This window comes from Notolepis coatsorum (genome assembly GCF_963971535.1).
Source record: "Notolepis coatsorum genome assembly, chromosome: 18".
NCBI classification, from domain to species: Eukaryota; Metazoa; Chordata; class Actinopteri; order Aulopiformes; family Paralepididae; genus Notolepis; species Notolepis coatsorum.
Window position 1 is genome coordinate 49169284 of NC_140182.1, and position 18191 is coordinate 49187474.

An 18191-nucleotide genomic window follows, 5' to 3' on the forward strand; every position below is an offset into this window, starting at 1 on the left:
CATATATTGTGTATATATATATTTTCAACCGATCTTCTCCTACCGGAGCCCAAAGCTCAAAACAGCCTGGATATAAAAATAAAAGCATACAAGAAGTTAGTTAAGGACCCGATCACTGTTGAATTGTGCGAACCGATGACACATACACAGCAACAACAACCAAAGTACGTAAATATTAACGGGTCTCGAATGACTCGGCGCAGACGATAGACGCAGCCCGCTAGCTAGCCCGAGGCTAGCGCGTAAGCTAGTGATGAATCCGGATAGCACGTTAGAGTCTGTTATGTACATTGTTCAGCTAGCTCGCTAGCTTCCAAAGAGGCGATACACAAGTACGACCATGAGGTCAGCATTAGCAAGTAACAGAAGTCATTGGGAAGCCCCGCTAGTTGGATGGGCAGTGTACAGTTAGCATGTCTGGGCATGACAGCAAGTATTTGTGAATAGTCGGCCCTATCAATGTATCCAGGCCCACATCGCCAAGTCACTCACCCGACATAGATATCAAGCTACAGTCTCGGGTATCCCCTCGAGATATTCCTTCGCTTTAGCCAACGACCAAAATGAACGCAGACCATCGACCTTATCCAACACAGATAATTTCGCGGGAGCGAATAGCGTGGGCCTCAGGCCTAGTTTCCATAGCCTGTTCATGACCACTTTGTATTCGCCTCTCTGTGCTTGAACCTCCGGCGTAAAGTCTTCGAAAATGGCCACTTTGTGATCGCCAAGCCTTAGATTACCCCTTCTGGCACAAGCCGACCGCATGATGAGTTCCCTCTGCTGAAGCCTGTTCAGCTTGACAATGATGGGCCTCGGCTCCTTGTTCAACCCAGGAGTGGTCCTGCCCGCTCTATAGGCCGATTCACATACGGGAGGGGTGGGGAGGACATCATTCCCCAGTATTTCTTGCAGCAATTCCGGTATGGTCTCAGAGAGACGGCCTTCCCCGTTGCCCTCCGGTACTCCAACAATCCTGGTACTCTCCCGGGACTGTATTTCCACAATTACCGACTGTAGTTTGGCAACTTCAGCCTGCCTAGCCAGCAGGGAGGACTCCAGCTCCGCCATCTTCTCGCCCTGTAATGAGACCTCCGTCGTTAGCTTGGCTAGTTCGTTAGCATTAGCCGAGGAGACAACGTACAGCGACTCCATCTTGTCTATCAGCGGGACGACCGCCAACCTTATTTCCTCTGATATCTCTCGATGAAGGTTATCACAAAAATCCGCCAGCACTTTTCTTTGTGTTTCAGCGAAGCGTGTCTCAGATTCTGCATGGAGCTTGGTCATGACCGAGAGCACAGCTTCGCTTATCTCACCGACACCGGGCGATGGCGCGGCCAGGCCCGGCGGCAATTTGCTGGCTGGAGCGCTCATGGATCTGGTTTCCACCACCGACATCGCAGAAAGTCGACGAAAGTAGTTGAAACACGACGACTTAACAAGCAGACAAAAAACAAATAAAAATAAAATAAAGACTAATGGGGAGAAACATATATTCCGCACGGTAGAAGGGAGCTCACGTGAAACACGTCTACTCCATGATCGCCTAGCTCCGCCCCCCAACGGTATATTTTTTTAATGATTCGTTACGGCGCAATCAATACTTCCATGCGTTCGGGACCTCCATGTTTTGGGGGTATTCATCAGAGAAATCGGATCCGGGATTCGGCTCCCATCAGTCGGGCAAGAACTGCGGGTTTTCAGCCTCTCTCCTCTCTCCTGGAGCTTAAGGGGGAGCTTAGTATTCCTGCCTCTGAGGAGCGCGTTGCGGCTCATGCGCATGCGCACGCTCGGCCAATCAGAGCAATTCAGAGCAACGTGGAAGCGCATGTTGGTTGCCTAAAGTGTTCACGCGTTCGGTACCCACAGTTTAAAAACATGACAGTCTTTCTCCTGCTTGACACCCCAATGCACAGTTTAAGGCAAGCGGTCTCACAAAGTATTAAAGCCTGACAGTCTCTCCTGTTTGATACACACACAGTTAAATACCTGACAGTTTTGAACCTGTAATAAAACAATAGACAGAGTTACTTTAGTATAGTGTAATAAACCTTTTTTCTCTTATTTTTTCCTTTTTCCTTTTACACGTTAATGGCAGAAAAGTTCGAGCTCGCTGGGTCAGGTCTTCTAAACACCCAAATCGAAAGCTCCACGAGCAGGGCAACTCCTAATCTCACAAAAAAACAAAGCAATTGTCTCTTCTCCTGATAAAAGGTACAATTTCACACGGACAGTCTCTAAGTCTTTCCGTCGGCACAAACGGGTCACACATGATGACTCTCAGGTTACATGAAGTTAGCCTACACGTCTAATCATATGAGCTACTGAACAGGTCATATAGACACTGAATGGCAATGGACGGTAGGTCTGAAACAGGTCAATTTAGTTTTTCAACAGATCCACAAACGGGTCAACATCCCGACTCACCTTCACCCCACCAATTTAGTCTTTCAAACAGATCCACAAACAGGTCAACATCCCGACTCACCTTCTACATTTAGAGCAGTCACACATGGTCCCTGCTTGCCATCCATGGGAAAACGTAACTCCTACGTTAGAGCGGTCGCATATGGTCCCATGCTTGCCATAAATTATTATTTTTTTTAAACTGAAACATACAGACTCTGGGCTAAACTTCCCGCTTGTGAGAAACAATTCCCTATAAAAAATAGAGCAGTGCCTTAAAAACTTTGAATTTCTCAAAGTCCAATCGCGCCCTAGGCTTTTGGATTGTTGAAAGAAAAATCATGAAGTGCCCCTTTATCCTAATTTTCTTTATGAAAATACTGCAGATTGACCAGATAAAGTAGTAAAAAAAAGTCTAACCTGTGAAAACACCTGTCCCTCTAACAGAACAGCGTCTCAAAGGATCTCTGAACTTCAAAACCCCAGTCCCCTCGGGACTTTCCTTAACACAGCTGTCTCCCTCTATTGCAGAACAGACCAGTGCTATAAAGCAATGATCTTTGAAGTTCAAAAACCCCAGTCCTTGCCCTAATCGGGACTCTTGCTTGAACTAAATATTTTAGTACACTCGTAGTAAACCTCGCACCTCGCCTCGTCCTCGTTCTCTCAGCCAAAATCGGGCAAAGTCGCACAAAGTCTAATCCTCGCCTTACTTTCGGGACATACTTAAGACTAAGTATTTAGAAAAAAATAACCCTGTCGCCAGTCTGCCAAGCACACAGTAATATATACAAATTCAATGATATGTCCTAGTTTAGACAACTCTTAGACAGAAATCAGAATAAAAAAAGCTCACCGAATGTTCAGACCGGGTCTATCGACCTTGCACGCAGCACAAGTTATGCCGGAGGTGACAACCAGACGGTCTCTCAGTGGTTCTCTCTTCTCCTGTCTTTTTTCTCTGAGGATTTTGAGACAGGGAAATGATAGTGCCCCCCTGGAATGCTCTAGGATTCACCATCTTTTAGTCCGCTGGTGGTCAGCCTCGACACCCTTAAAAAAAACACCTCGTCGCCATAATTGTCGTGGAAATTACTAAGAGAACATCCGATGAGCCCAGTAAATCATTCTGAGTAGAGTTATATAAAAAAAAATACAGATTTATTCATTGTGGCCACAGTGAAAATGATCAGTTTATAGAGAGACACACATGTGACCAGAAAGTGACCAAGAGGTCTGGTCAGACACAGATTAAATACATAATTGAAATGACGTACATTAGACATCCAGATATGACAGAAAGGTAGCCTAGTGTCTGCTGTAGTCAGACTAGTTTACTAGTTGACCTATATTAAACTAGTCAAGCTGTACAGAGATTTAAACACAGATGGACATAGATAACATTTTCCATAACAAGATTAATCACTTTATTCAAATTGAGGATTTAGTTTGAGGATATTTATAAAAAATATATATATGGGGCGGCTAGGTGGTGTAGTGGGTAAGGCGCTCGCCATCAACGCTGGAGACGCTGGGTTCGAATCCAGCTCTCGGCATTGCTATCAGCTTGGCTGGTCATTCATACTAACACAATTGGCAGTGTTAGGGGTGGGAAAGTTGATGGGTGGGTCCTGGGCGTTGTGGACAGCGACCCCTACAGTTCAGTCGGGGCGCCTGCACAGCGAGGGTAGGATCTGGAGGGAGGTAGTGTGACCTTCCACACGTTATACTCTCCCGGTGAGAATCTGCGCTGCCAGGCTGGCTGCCGGCTGGCTGCACATGCGTCGGAGGAAAGCATGTGACAGTCTCCGGCCTCCCGGACCAACAGTAGGGGGGAGTGCGCAACAACCAGGAAGGGGGTTGGGAATGGAATTTGGGATGGAATTCTGCGTGCAGACGATGCTGTAATGACGGAGCCCCACTGTCACACGATTGGCGCATATGTCACATGACGTGCTGTGAAGACCCGCCCTACTCTGCCTCTGATTCGCAGACTGTGGGTGGGGAATGTGATTGGACCAAAGCAGAGTCACTCACAGACAGTGGGTCCAGTACTAATAGTTGTGATAGCCGCGGGACAGATTCTTGTGTATTTAAAAGTACTGCCAATGTAGCCTTCAGGTGATCGCCATGGATAGAATCAGACATGCTTTGTTTACGCTTCTAGGCTACTGGCGCATGCCTGTGATGTAAGCAGTACGCGCGACGAGAGCCTTGACAACCCTTTCGTCATCGTTTTATGCGGTTTGACAGTTTAGATGATAGCGCAAAGGTTTATCGTTTCTAGGAATTCCACCCTGGAAGGTGGTCTCACTTTTTTACGGTTTCACCCCGTAAAAACGCAGTTTCCGTATAAACGAAAGGCACATCCGAAAAAATATTTTTGCGGATTCACCTGCTAGCGTTTCCGTCTAAACAGGGCCTCAGGGTCCGCTGTCCACTCGCACAGGTCCAAAGGACACACCGTCACGCTCCCAGACCATTTCAAGGGAAATCGCAATTGTACATGGATCCTGGTGTGGAGGTTTTCCTCTGAGGCCTCTGTTCACACCTCCCCCTCCCTCCTCCTTCCCTTCCTCCTCCCCTCACCCTACCCTTAGGTTCCACATCAACTCTTGTCTTCCTCACATCCTCGATCCAAACCACCTTTTGTTATCTACCTATCCCCACAATCCCCACCCCCATTTCCAGAAAGCTTAAAGAGCAAGATCTTGGTTTTCTCTTGGCCAAAGAAGCAACACCTCCACCCATCTCCCAAACGTGAATTTGTATTTGACTGGCGATGCTTTAACAATACATTTGTATCAACCATGAAGATTTGCACATAATTAACCATTTCACTACCACACTACAGAAGTTTAACCCTTTCACTACCACACTCCCTTCTGTAGTATGGTTGTGAAAGGGTTAACCCTTTGTTATGTGGCAGTGAAAGGGTTAACATTCAGTATTGTTGCCGTGAAAGGGTTAACCCTTTGGTAGTGTGGTAGTGAAAGGGTTAACCTACCCGGTTCCACCACACTGGGACAGAATCAGCCAGCCAGCCATCAGATGTGTGATCATCGCGTGGAACCCGTGATAGGTGCGTGATTGATCCTTCATTGGCCCAGGATGGGGGTACATGGATATATAATAGGTGCCCCCCCCACATTCACTCATGTGATTCAGGTGAACTCAGGTGAACTCTGGTGAGGCGCTCTGATGCGGATGAATCCAGAACAAGAACATGTGAATGCGCCCAACTTGCTAATCAGTTCTGAATGGTTCTAATCACTGCTAATCAGTTCTGAATCAACTTGCTATGGTAAGTTGACCCCAGGCCCTATTTCCTACTTATGAATGATTGTCAATTGAGTCTCTCAGGACAATCCATGCTGTTCTTTGGCTAGTTAGCCACAAAACAAATAATGCAAAGTCAATGGGGCCACACACCACACACCACTTTCCCCCCGGAAACGCACAGGGCCCTTCGGGTTAACAGAATATATTGTACGAGCAGCGCTCGCCTGTGACCCAGTGGACACCGGGTTGAACTGATCCGGTCCGGCGTGACCAGGATGAGTCTTCGCTTATATTCATAAATGGAAATGGGCGTGGCCGGGCAAATGAAGGTGCATGTAGCGAAAGCTTTGAAGGTTACGATAAGTAACGAGGTAATATCCCAGCAGAGCAGAACGTGAAGCAAGAACGAAATGTAACAGAGTTGCTGTATGGCGACCTAATGTGCTCCTTGGCTCCTCCTGTCTCTGTCTCCGTCTCTGTGGCTCTGACCTCTGACCAGCTTGGCTCTTCCTGTCTCTGTTCCTGTGGCTCTGACCAGCTTGGCTCTTCCTGTCTCTGTCCCTGTGGCTCTGACCAGCTTGGCTCTTCCTGTCTCTGTCCCTGTGGCTCTGACCAGCTTGGCTCTTCCTGTCTCTGTCCCTGTGGCTCTGACCAGCTTGGCTCTTCCTGTCTCTGTTCCTGTGGCTCTGACCAGCTTGGCTCTTCCTGTCTCTGTCCCTGTGGCTCTGACCAGCTTGGCTCTTCCTGTCTCTGTCCCTGTGGCTCTGACCAGCTTGGCTCTTCCTGTCTCTGTCCCTGTGGCTCTGACCAGCTTGGCTCTTCTTGTCTCTGTTCCTGTGGCTCTGATCAGCTTGACTCTTCCTGTCTCTGTTCCTGTGGCTCTGACCAGCTTGGCTCTTCCTGTCTCTGTCCCTGTGGCTCTGACCAGCTTGGCTCTTCCTGTCTCTGTTCCTGTGGCTCTGACCAGCTTGGCTCTTCCTGTCTCTGTTCATTTGGCTCTGGGCTCTGGCCAGCTTGGCTCTCTGGGGCCCGAAGCCCCAATACTCTGCACTACTCTAACACTGTAATCAGCTTTTGATTGAGCCTCTAAAATCTGGATCACAGCCAGCAGCCTCCACCAGACAAATCCCTTTATCTCAACTATCATTAATTCAAGCTCTGGAGACCACTGGTCAGACGAGGACATGAAGCCACAATGACAAATAGGTCCAGTGTGTCACTTGTGTTTACAGTTGACTGACCGATTAGAAGAGGCAGGAATTATCTCATAGAACACTCAGGGAGTAAGATGAGTGCTGCAAAAGCAACATTTAAAATTCTTTAAATGTGTCACCAAGATTTATAGTTCACTTAAAGGTGCTGTAAGTGGTATTTCCTTTGTTAAAATAAGTGGTCTACATGTTAATGTTAACATGTCAGGTTCTGACTGAATTCAGTCGTTAAAGAACTCAGGACGCTTATCGCAAAGAGTAGGGGGTTCCCCGACGTTCCTGGCCAAATTCCCAAATCAGGTCTCTGACAACATCAAGGCCACATAATCATCCCTTCCCCTTAATTGGCTGATATCAATCCCTGTCTCCTGAGCCGTTCAGCCATTGTGTAGTGTGATGTGTGCCTGGTGCCAGTGTATGGCAGCCATTGAGCCTGCATAGCCCAAGGTTGGGTGCTACCAGTGGTGGTGAAGGAGGCAATTTCCACCCTACATTGTGGGGAGTGCTTTGAGTGTCTAGAAAAGCGTAATATAAATGTAATGAATATATATTTTTTTGTATCCACTTTTTCTCCTCTTTTTGTATTTTTCTCCCATCCCAATTCCATTGTGCCAATTCTTCCCTCCCCTGTCTTGAACGTTGCTCGCATATGCCCCCCACTGGCCGGTTGTAGGGAGGATAGAAGCCTTGCATCACGTGTCCCCTCCGATACATGTGGAGGCAGCCCGTCACATCTTTTCACCTGCCAGCGCGGACTCTCATTGGCGAGCTGTAACGTGTGGGAGGCTCACACTACCCCCGCCATTTCCTGTCTCTGCTGTGCAGGCATCCCCAACCGACCTGTAGGAGTCGCTGTCCACAACGTCCAGATTACCACCCATCGACTTCCACCCCCTAACTCTGCCAATTGAGTTAGTATGACGGCTGGCCCAAGTCGGAGGCAACGCCGACAGCCAGAGTCGAACACGGTTCTCTCTCCTGATTGGATAAAGTGGGAACGGAAATACCAGAACATTTATTTTGTGTTTACTGCAGAGTGGAGGGAATGGGAGACCCATGTTACTCACCAAACACTCTATATCAGTGATAGCCATCGGAATGTAGAGCTAAAAAAAGAAATACCACGTACAGCATCTTTAAACCACACAAATGTTTCTCCATATTTACCACTACTGTACATTATGCTTATTTGAGATAAGACGGTTTTGCATTCGTCAGCAATTGATGATAGTAAACACACATCCAAAAGAAAATACACTCTCTGTCCAAGCTGTTGAATAGCAAAGTTCCTCTGTGGCAGAGGAAAGGTAATATTCTGCCCAGAGCTGTTTGTGTCGTGCGGTGAAGCGGCTCCTTGTTCTCCTGTTGTGAAGAGCTCGTCTCTCTGACGCCAGCAGGCAAGCTGCCATGATATTGCTCCCGTTTCTGTTGCAGTAACGACTACCTGCTGCGGCTACTGTTGTACAGTAGCTAATATTCCATTATGTTGTACAGGACAAGTATGCCTGTTTCATTTAGATTTACCATGGATACTTTGGGCGGGATCCACAAAGGGTTTGGGTGGCTTTTTCCGGTGCAAAGCCGGTGCATAAAGCTCTGAAACTCAGTTTGGTATCCACAGAGGACGCGCAACGGGGGAAATGAGGTGGCAACTGCGTTCCGTCAGCATTGCGTCCGGTGCAATTGGCGCATATTTAAATGAGGTAATATGGGTGGAACATGTCCCTTTTCTATGCAAATGAGCCTCGTCCAAAAATGCTCCAAATCCACAAAGCCTGGCGCCAATTGCACCGAGCAGTTGACGCTATGCACCTACCGTCTTCACAGACATGGTCGTAAATAAGCACAAATCCCTAAGCGCTATAAAGAGGCATCATGCCAGCGTCACAGGTGATCATGGCAAGCAGTAATTGTTGCCAGACGCAGGCATCGTAATGCCAGGCGTGACCGTGAAAGAATATTTCGAAGGAGAATATGAATGAATGAAGTTTATTTTTCGGTCTTGTTTACAGACAAATCAAACACACCTGTGTGGACTTACAAAAGGAAAAGAAAAAAGAATCACAAATGTACATATTCAAGGCAAGCTCAAAAAAATCAACGACTGAAAAAAAGGAATAGGCTGAAGCACATGCTTATTTTTGCCTATCCTTTACCAATTTACCATAATATTTGAAGGATGATATTGAGCCAGCCACCCAGAGATCCCATGCAATCGTATTTATTATTTAAATATTGTTATTTAACGTTGTCGGCTTTCCCAATGTTGTTGGCGTTATTGATTGATTGATTTAGATTTTGCATGAATGAATGAATGAATGAATGAATGAATGAATGAATGAATGAATGAATGAATGAATGAATGAATGAAAACTTTATTTAACAGATTGCAGAATGGGTACAATACAGTATGGCTCAATACACACAATTGTTAAGGGGATGCAGACCAGAGAAAGACGTTTGTCTTGTTTACATCAGGGTCCCCCATTTTCAATTCATATTGACATTTATGACATACTCAACATACATGACATTTATGGCATAGGGACATACAAGTATTTAGTACTGATACATTTGTGACATATACGGTATTAAAATATACAGTACTGTTACCCATAGAGGCATAGATCCTGACAGAGTATATACATATGATGGGGAGGGGACTGTACATTAGGAGGGGGTGGGTGGGTGGGAGAGAAATATACATACGGTGGTGAGGAGACTGTACATTTGGAGGGGGTGGGTGGGCGGGAGAGAAATATACATACGGCGGGGAGAGAATATATACATGCGGTGGGGAGGAGACTGTCTATTTTGAGGGGGTGGGGGTGGGGGGTTTGGACATTTACGGTGGCCAGTTTCGAATTGCAGCCTCCCGTAGGTGCTCTTTAAGAGCGGTTTTGAATGTGGGTAGGGATTCACATTCCTTTACAGCTTTGGGTATCATGATGCAACCTTTATTTGCTACTTGTTTTATTATGTATTCATTATATAAAGCACTTTGAACTGCAATCCGTGTATGAAAGGTGCTATATAAATACATTTATTATTATTATCATTATTGACTGCACTCACATTCCAATTGTACCACCGCACACTTATGCTCCAGAATAAACGTTTCATTTATAAATGAGGATGAGGATCCATGAGGATCAGACGCTGGAAGCAGGCCAATGAAACGTTTATTCTGGAGTATATGATAATGCAGGTCCGCGAGCCAACTGCGCTGGAGCAGATCAGGAGCAAACTCCACACATAATGGGCATGTCTGCGCTGGTATCTCATCCGCGCAATGGGTCTCATTCTCCAAAAATTTTCAAAGAGTTCTCTTGGAAGACTTATCTTGGAACCGACTGAGACAGAATCAATGACAAGTTCACTCTGAGTCCCGAACGTGCTGGTAATATGTCTTAAGGGGCTGAAACGGTCGCACAAATGATATGATCTGATATCTGCTTGGAGAATGGCATTCTGTCTTAAACTCAAAAGCGTGTCCCCGTTCAGGTCATTTGCATACAAAACAATGCCTCCAGAGCTCCTTATAAGGCAAAGTAATGACGCAGCTGTGTGGAAATGGATGCGGAAGCGCTTTGCAAGTCTTGCGACCCATCGAAATGAGATTAGATTAATGTATTGTCATCATCATATAGTACAGCTCGTGGTACACCTGCCGCAGCGCGCGCGCACACACACACGCGCGCGCGTGCAGTATACTGTAGCCTACGGCGTAATGAATGAACGCAGTATAGGCTTATTATTCCATTAATGCCTACAGCGTAATGAATGAACACAGTATAGGCTTATTATACCATTAATGACTTGTTGCATTAGGATTTAGTGATACTATATGCTCTGCCCTACGTACAGTATAGGTACAGTCTGTACTTATACTGTACGTAGGGCAGAGGCAGAGCATATATAGTATCTACTAAATCCTAATGAAACAAGTAACTAGAATATATTAAGCCTATACTGTTCATTAGACATGTAGGCCATACTGGCGCACACAAGACTTGTTATGGAATATTAATCCAGTCTATTGCCATGTGATTAGCTTTAGTTCTTATTTATTTATTTATCCACTGTCATTTCAGTGTTGGTGTATAGGCTATATAGTGTATTTCAATATAAGTTTAATTGATTAACGATATATTCGAAGGAATGCAGGTTTATAGCTATATCAACCCCCTCCAATGTACAGTAAATGACCAAGTATGGTTTTGTCAATATTCCAATGTACAGTTTTGCTTGTACAGTGTCCCCCACCCACCCCTCCTACCCAACCCCCCCCCCCCCCCCCCCAACACCCCCAACCCCACCCCACCTACCCAACCTCCTCCAACAGTTTCTACGTCAAATGTATATACTCTCTTTTCTGGACTCTTTTTGTATCACAAACAGTACTGTATTTGCAAATCTGGTATGTCATAAATGTATAGATGTAGCAGTACTGTCTATCTGTATGTCGTGTGTGTCATATATGTTATGATGAATTGAAAATGGGGGACCCTGATGTAAACTAGACGAAAGTCTTTCTCTGGTCTGCAATGCATCCCCTTAACAATTGTATGTAATTGAGCTGTACTGTATTGTACCCATTCTGCAATCTGTTAATAAAGTTTTAAATCAATCAATCAAACAAAGGTCTGTCCCATACTCCCATTGTATACCAATCAATGGGATATATTGCATGTTGACCTGCATTCTTTCAAATGTATATAATTAATCATTAAAACAGATGTGTAACAAATAAGAAATACAAATTCCACAGAAGGCATTAAATAATTATTATTTTCAATCATTTCACAATAATTGCATAATTGTGTTTGAATATCTGAGTAATTAAAGTAATTATACATTTGTCCAAAATAGCTGGTTCAGATATGGTTAAGCAGCTGCCCTGTGATCAGATTAATCCATATTATTTATTTTTCCGACATCAAATGCGTAATTTCTTATCGTACAAATATTGTCATATTTATTTTAATTATGATTAAGTAATTAATTCCAAGGAGGCCTGTAGCGTTAACATGAAGGAATCACTATGAGAACACAGTCTGTCAAGTTAATACAATTTTCAATTAGTCAATCAATCATAAGAGTGCTCCTCAGCACTCTTAAATCTGCTCTCAGCCACGCTCAAATCTGATCTCACGAAAATTTGGGGAATCGCGCTACCAGCCCTAATATATCTGAAATGGGTAGAAATCTGCCTAAGAGGACATTTTTGGTCGTAAATCCGTTCGGGAATGAAACCCATGTCCTTAGTGGATAGCTCGCAAAGACGGAGCAGATACCGCACGCAAACCCTGCGCAGTTAAGGGTGCAATTTCCACCGCGCAATTCATTCTTAGTGGATCCCGCCCTTTGTCTTTGTTTCATTGTAAAGGTGTTGCAGTCACATGATGAAGTAATGTGATTAGGATTCACAGTAACCGTTTCTTATTTATTTATTAAAATGTATTTTGTTTTGCTTTCTTTGTAGGGAAATTTAAGGATAAGGCACAGATACTAAACAAAGTGGCCAGGCATAAGAGTGAAATCAAAGCCAAACCTGAAGGTAACTACTTAACTGCCTCTGCTTCAGGATGTGGTATCCGCTCTGTTGTTCTTAAATTAACCCTCACCAACCATGTCTGTACATTGTCAAAGATCCAGTCTCTTGTTATAAATGAATAGGCTCACATCTGGACCTGTTAACAGTATATAATATTAATATGCCCCCAAAGCCTGCAGTCTTATACAGAGCTGTGGCTTTATGGTGTACAAGTTTAGATATGGTGCATGATACTGTTATTATGCTATTCTAATAGGCAGCTCCATGTGCTGCCCGCATCACTAGGATGTCTTTAGCACATGCAGAGAAGTGTGTGGATTAATGGTCACATGTTAAAGAAGGAGATTACTTTATTGTCAATATACACAAGGCAATTGAAATGTGTCTTTTCACCTATCCCTCCTAGTTACATATACACAGTCAGCATATCCCTCCTAGTCCTCATATCCCTCCTAGTTACATTATACACACAGTCCTCATATCCCTCCTAGTTACATTCCTACAATTCCTACCCCAGCCTTCCCAGAGAACAGTCGCATTTCTCTCCCTCTCCCAGGTCTCTCAAGGCCATCCCCACCGCTGCCTACTTGCCTCCCTGAAGCTGTCTGGCTGCTGTGTCGACTCTACTCGTCTATCGCCGCTGCTCACTGCCTCCCTGAAGCCGGTCTTGATGTGTCGACTCTACCTTCTTCAAAGGAATAAACTCCCTACTCAACTACGATATGGATCTAATAAGCTGGTCATTTGCAGCGATAGATAGCATATTTTCTTCGAGGAAGCAGAATGCGGCTGATCCGCTATGCCCGCTCGGAACTTTTCAATCGGGGTTCGCTATTGATACCTACGGAAAGTGGAACCCGATCTGCCTCTTTCCGCTCGAAATTGAGGATGTGGAGGATGTATATATCCTCGCATTCATGCTGATCGGTTTGGGAGCGATCATCATCTGGATCTGGTTTTGTTTCAAGAGAGAGACTAGGGGTGTAACGGTACACCGAAGCCACGGTTCGGTATGTACCTCGGTATTGGGGTCACGGTTCGGTACGAGTTCGGTACAACAGAAAAAAAATATTTATAATAATTATTATTAATAAAATTATTTAAAAAATATATATAATATATATTATATTTATGATAATTATTATAATTATTATTATTAAATAGAATAATTTTCTATAGGCTTGCCGTGGTAGTCAGTGATACTGGTGTCATTCTGTGTTCAGGCATTCACTTGCCTACTGCCCCTTTAACAACTTATCCTTGCTAAGTTTCGGTTTCACTTCTAAAGAGAATTTAACTTCACGACGAGACTGAATACTAGAGAACAGATGACATATTACAACAATGGCAGAGGATTATTTGGATTTAAACACAGTGGAGCTCAGATGATCTGTCTGGAAAAGTATGTTTCTTTTTCTTATTTGATGAGCTGTGCCTGTGAGTCCGGCGGGGGAGAATGTTGATGTGTTTGTTGTCACGTGTGTGTGTGTCGGCGACGCATGTGTGTTTCTTTCCATTGGTTTCATTTGGTTAACGTTATTGGGCGAACAAGAAAAAGAAAGAAAACTGTAAAACTGTAATGACCCTGCAGCTGTTCCAATGTAAATGTGCCTTTACTCCGTGAACTTTCGGCGCTCTGAAGTCTGACTCTGTGTGCCTGGCCACGCGCGCTGTTCTCGCACGGACCTCGCGAGTGCCTGCATGCATGACTCGTGTGTTTGCGCTGTGGGGCGTATTCGCCGTATGGCTGCGCGTACCGCACCGTGGCGGCCGTACCGTAAATTCGCGGGACGAATACACGTACCATTACACCCCTAGGAGAGACATAAATCCTTTGGCGGTGGTGTTAGCCAGGATCGAAGTCTCCCACATGGAACTTTTTAAGAGACTCGCTGTCTATCACTCTGACAAACAATCGAGATCAAAGGTCATGCTGGGGATCACGCAGGAGATTAAGGACGTGATAAATCGTGTTTAAACCAAATTGGGGCATTCTTTTGGAAGCATTTCTGGCCACTGCTGCCTGATGCCCCCCCTCCCCTCTGCTGTAGAGAGTGGAGTCAACAAGGTCAAGTCGGGAGTCGAGGACGGTACACGGCGTACCGAGGATGGTGGAGCCTCCCAAGGCCAGGCTTTGGCTGAAGGAGATAAGAGTGGCATGCGGCCCCCCCACCACCCAATCCCCCCTCCCACGTGTACGCAGTACGCGTGCTGGAGGGGTGCCAAAGAAGACTGTCTCATCACCAAGTCCTATCCCCCAACTGACGGCATTGTAGTCAATCCCCGTCCCTTCCGGTGCTGCAACGGTGGTTCTGGACAATCTCTCGTCTTCCTCCCTCCCGCCCCTTACCCCCCCTCCCCCCAGGGTGCTCCGCGCTAAACATGGCAGCGGGAATACACATACGTTATGTCTCAAGGCTAGTCCGGCATGTCTCAACAAATGCGCATGTTTGGTGTATTAATTATTGATTGTGTGCCATTATTACTATCAAATGTAATGATTGTGAAATATTACTGTAATGAGTGGTATGTGTATGAACCAAGCATCCTTGACTCCAGGGACAACGATGGAAATAAGTCCTGGGCCCTCATTTATCAATGGTGCGTACGTAAACCGCGCGTACGATAATTTCTAAGCAAAGTGTGACGTATTTGAACGTGTGCTTGACATTGTGCGTATATCTACGCACAGCTCAGACCGTGCGTACCTGGTGCCCAGCGGTAGAATATGAAGACTGCAACGCGGAAATAATCTTTTGTGCATTATTTTTAAGTTACTGGTGTGTTCATATGACCCGTAATTCATTATAGTTAATTGTAAAATAGCGACATTAGTGTAATTATTGTCAAACCCTATAAATAGCATTTGGAATAGGTTTTTCCGAATGAATGCATCATGGTTTATCGTTGCATTTGGTTGATAAGTCATTGCCGGTAGCCGAACTCACGGCCCACGCCTAATTTTATTTAATTAAATTGTAATGTTATTACTGGGGTATCTGTAATTAAAATATCACTTAAATGCAGGGGATCAGGGCTATCTACTGAAGCCATGGATGACTCCTCTGATCAACCCCAACAGGAGCGCATCTACACCGGGCACACTCGCGCACAAGAAAGAGTCACCATGGAGCATGCAATTAGCTTTTTTTCCAGGCCAAGTCATATTCTTATTTGAACCTAAACTATATTTTTATTTAATAGCGTTAGTGTTTTAAGGGAACTCGATTCTTTTTTGCATCTTTTCTATTGCCAGTTTGCTTTTACATATATCAATGCTATGTTTTCAATTCATTAAATGAAACTCATACTTTTTGCAAGGGTTGACTGACATAGAAATAATCAACCATCTACATACTGTAACTTTTCAGTGCACGTTTTTATTTGTGTGACAACAGCCTTGTGAGCTCCCGCACACAGACGTGATGGAATTCAAGTTCAAGTTTTTATTGATCACATAGGCAGGCTACACATGGCGTAGGCTACTGTACATGGCAGTGAGATTCATTGTTCTTGTATGCTCTCATATTATTGTTATAGTAGGCTATTGTCAAGAAAGGAAGTACATTATTTTCAATCGTGGCTTTAATTCGTAGCCGAGAAGCAGTCTCCTATCAGCTTCATTAATCCCGATCCGTCTCAGCCACAGCATAACTGAGACCGGCTATGGAAAAAAAATCATAAATAGACTACTGTAAATAAAAAAGCCTATAACATTATAAAGGTTATAGGCTATAGCAGGGGTTCCCAACCTTTCTTCCCCAGAGCCCCACGATTCCTTGGAGACATATATGATATATAGGCTATACTGGGTCCGTCAGCGAGGAGATTTAGCCATTTGAGAATAGGCTATTATGGCCAAACGAGGGCCTATAGCCTATACATATTATTAAATGTTTTCATAAGCGTAAAGATACAAGGACAACAGTTATATATATTTTTTGATCCACTTTTTCTCCCATTTTTCTATATTTTCTCTTCGTATCATCCAATTCAACCCTCCCCTGTCACGAACGCTGTTTCTTGCCTCCCACAAGCCGGCTGCAATGTGGACTAAGTCATACATAGCACAAGTCCCCTCCGGTACTTGAGGTAACAGCAGTCGCATCTTTTCACCTGCGCAGCTCGATCTATCAGTGGCGAGGAGTAACGCGTGGGAGGCTCACGCTGCCCCCGACACTTCCTGATTCTACTGCGCAGGCGCACCAACCGACCTGTAGGAGTCGCTGTCCACAACGCCCGATCCCCACCCATCAGTTTCCCACCCCCTAATACGGCCAATGAGTATTAGTACGGACGACCAGCTAAACTGAAAGCAAATGTGGAGCGCTGGGCTCGAACAGGCGAGCCCAGCGTCTCCAGATTTCGTGGCGAGCGCCTTGCCCACTATGCCACATTTAATTAATATTTTATATTAACGATCAAGTTAGTTTACTGTATGCAGGCTTCGTGGGGCTCCGTGTGACGTGTCTGTGCCATGCTGCGTTGTGCGCAAATTACTGTTGCATAATGTAGGCTATGCTATTATATATAATTTATATAGGCTACCTAATACCGACATCAAAATAGATTGTATGCCTCTACAAATCATATTAAACCATGCAGGTAGAAAATTTACGGAAAATCTGTCGCGATTTGGAATCAAATTGACGGAGAACTTTAATCAATCGAACTTTAAAAGAACAAAATGAAAAAAGGCATTCATGTGTTAGTTTAGTTTAGTTTAGTTTCTTTAATAGTTGTCATACAGAAGTACAGAATACTTTTATACAAAATGCTTCTTACTGTTACGCTCCAGAGAGTGAGACTGTGTTAGACAAGATAAGTATGAAATAAAATAGAATAGCATGTAAAGAAGTAAAAATAGAGGTCACAGTGTTCAGTATAGACATATGTACAATGTTCGATGCAGAATAGAAGTAACTGAGTTACCATACAATATACAATATACTATGCAATGTACTAATATACAATACTATATAGTGCAGAGCAGAAATGGGATGAGGTACAATTTAGGTGCAATTTACAGTAAGGTGTACGAGTTGTAGTGCAAATCCTTTAATAATCCAGCATGGTTATTAATGACACCAACGGCAAACAGTGGTTAACGGTCTTTATTAGTGTTTTGCGCTGCCCAGGCAGCAATGGTCTTTAGGAAGTTAATAGATATCATATCCGACATCACCGTGTACACGTCTGTCAGCCTGTCGCGTATTTCTCCCATAACACGCGTTCGCTCGGCTTAGTCCACATTTCATGGGGGTGTTTCATTACCGTATATGGTTAATTGCGGGCGGTTCTATATGCAAATACTTAAAATCGTGCACGAGCGCGGAGCGTAGAACAAGTGGAATTTATCAACACAGAGTACTTGCAGGTGTGCGTAGAACCTGTGTACACATGTTTGATAAATCCCGATTTTTCTGTGCGAGACATTCTAAATTCCATGCTTAGGAACAAAAATAGAACACTTTCTACGCATTATTGATAAATGAGGGCCCTGGACTTTTCGTTTCTATCCCTGACAAAGCAAATACTCATGTGATCTATATATGTTTATTGTCTAAATAAAATTACCTACCTACATACCGTCGCTGGCGGAAGAAAACCTTGTAACTCCAAAAACCCAACTTTTCAGGAGATGAAAAAAAACAAACACAGATTTGAGGGCGAATAGTTACGAGGTTTAGACAGATGATCGGTTTAATGCTTTCCTATTGTTTAAACTTTGT

General features: G+C 44.4%; 1 protein-coding gene across 1 annotated transcript in view; it reads left to right on the forward strand.

Moving 5' to 3' along the window:
- Positions 1-18191, forward strand: part of slc24a1 (solute carrier family 24 member 1) — a gene marked incomplete at both ends in the record, with an annotated part of 52882 nt that overhangs the window by 22005 nt on the left and 12686 nt on the right. The window contains 2 exons of the mRNA XM_084335201.1: positions 12388-12462; positions 14511-14731. Of these exons, the coding sequence (XP_084191327.1) occupies positions 12388-12462; positions 14511-14731 (296 nt within the window). The remainder of the gene's footprint in view (positions 1-12387; positions 12463-14510; positions 14732-18191) is intronic.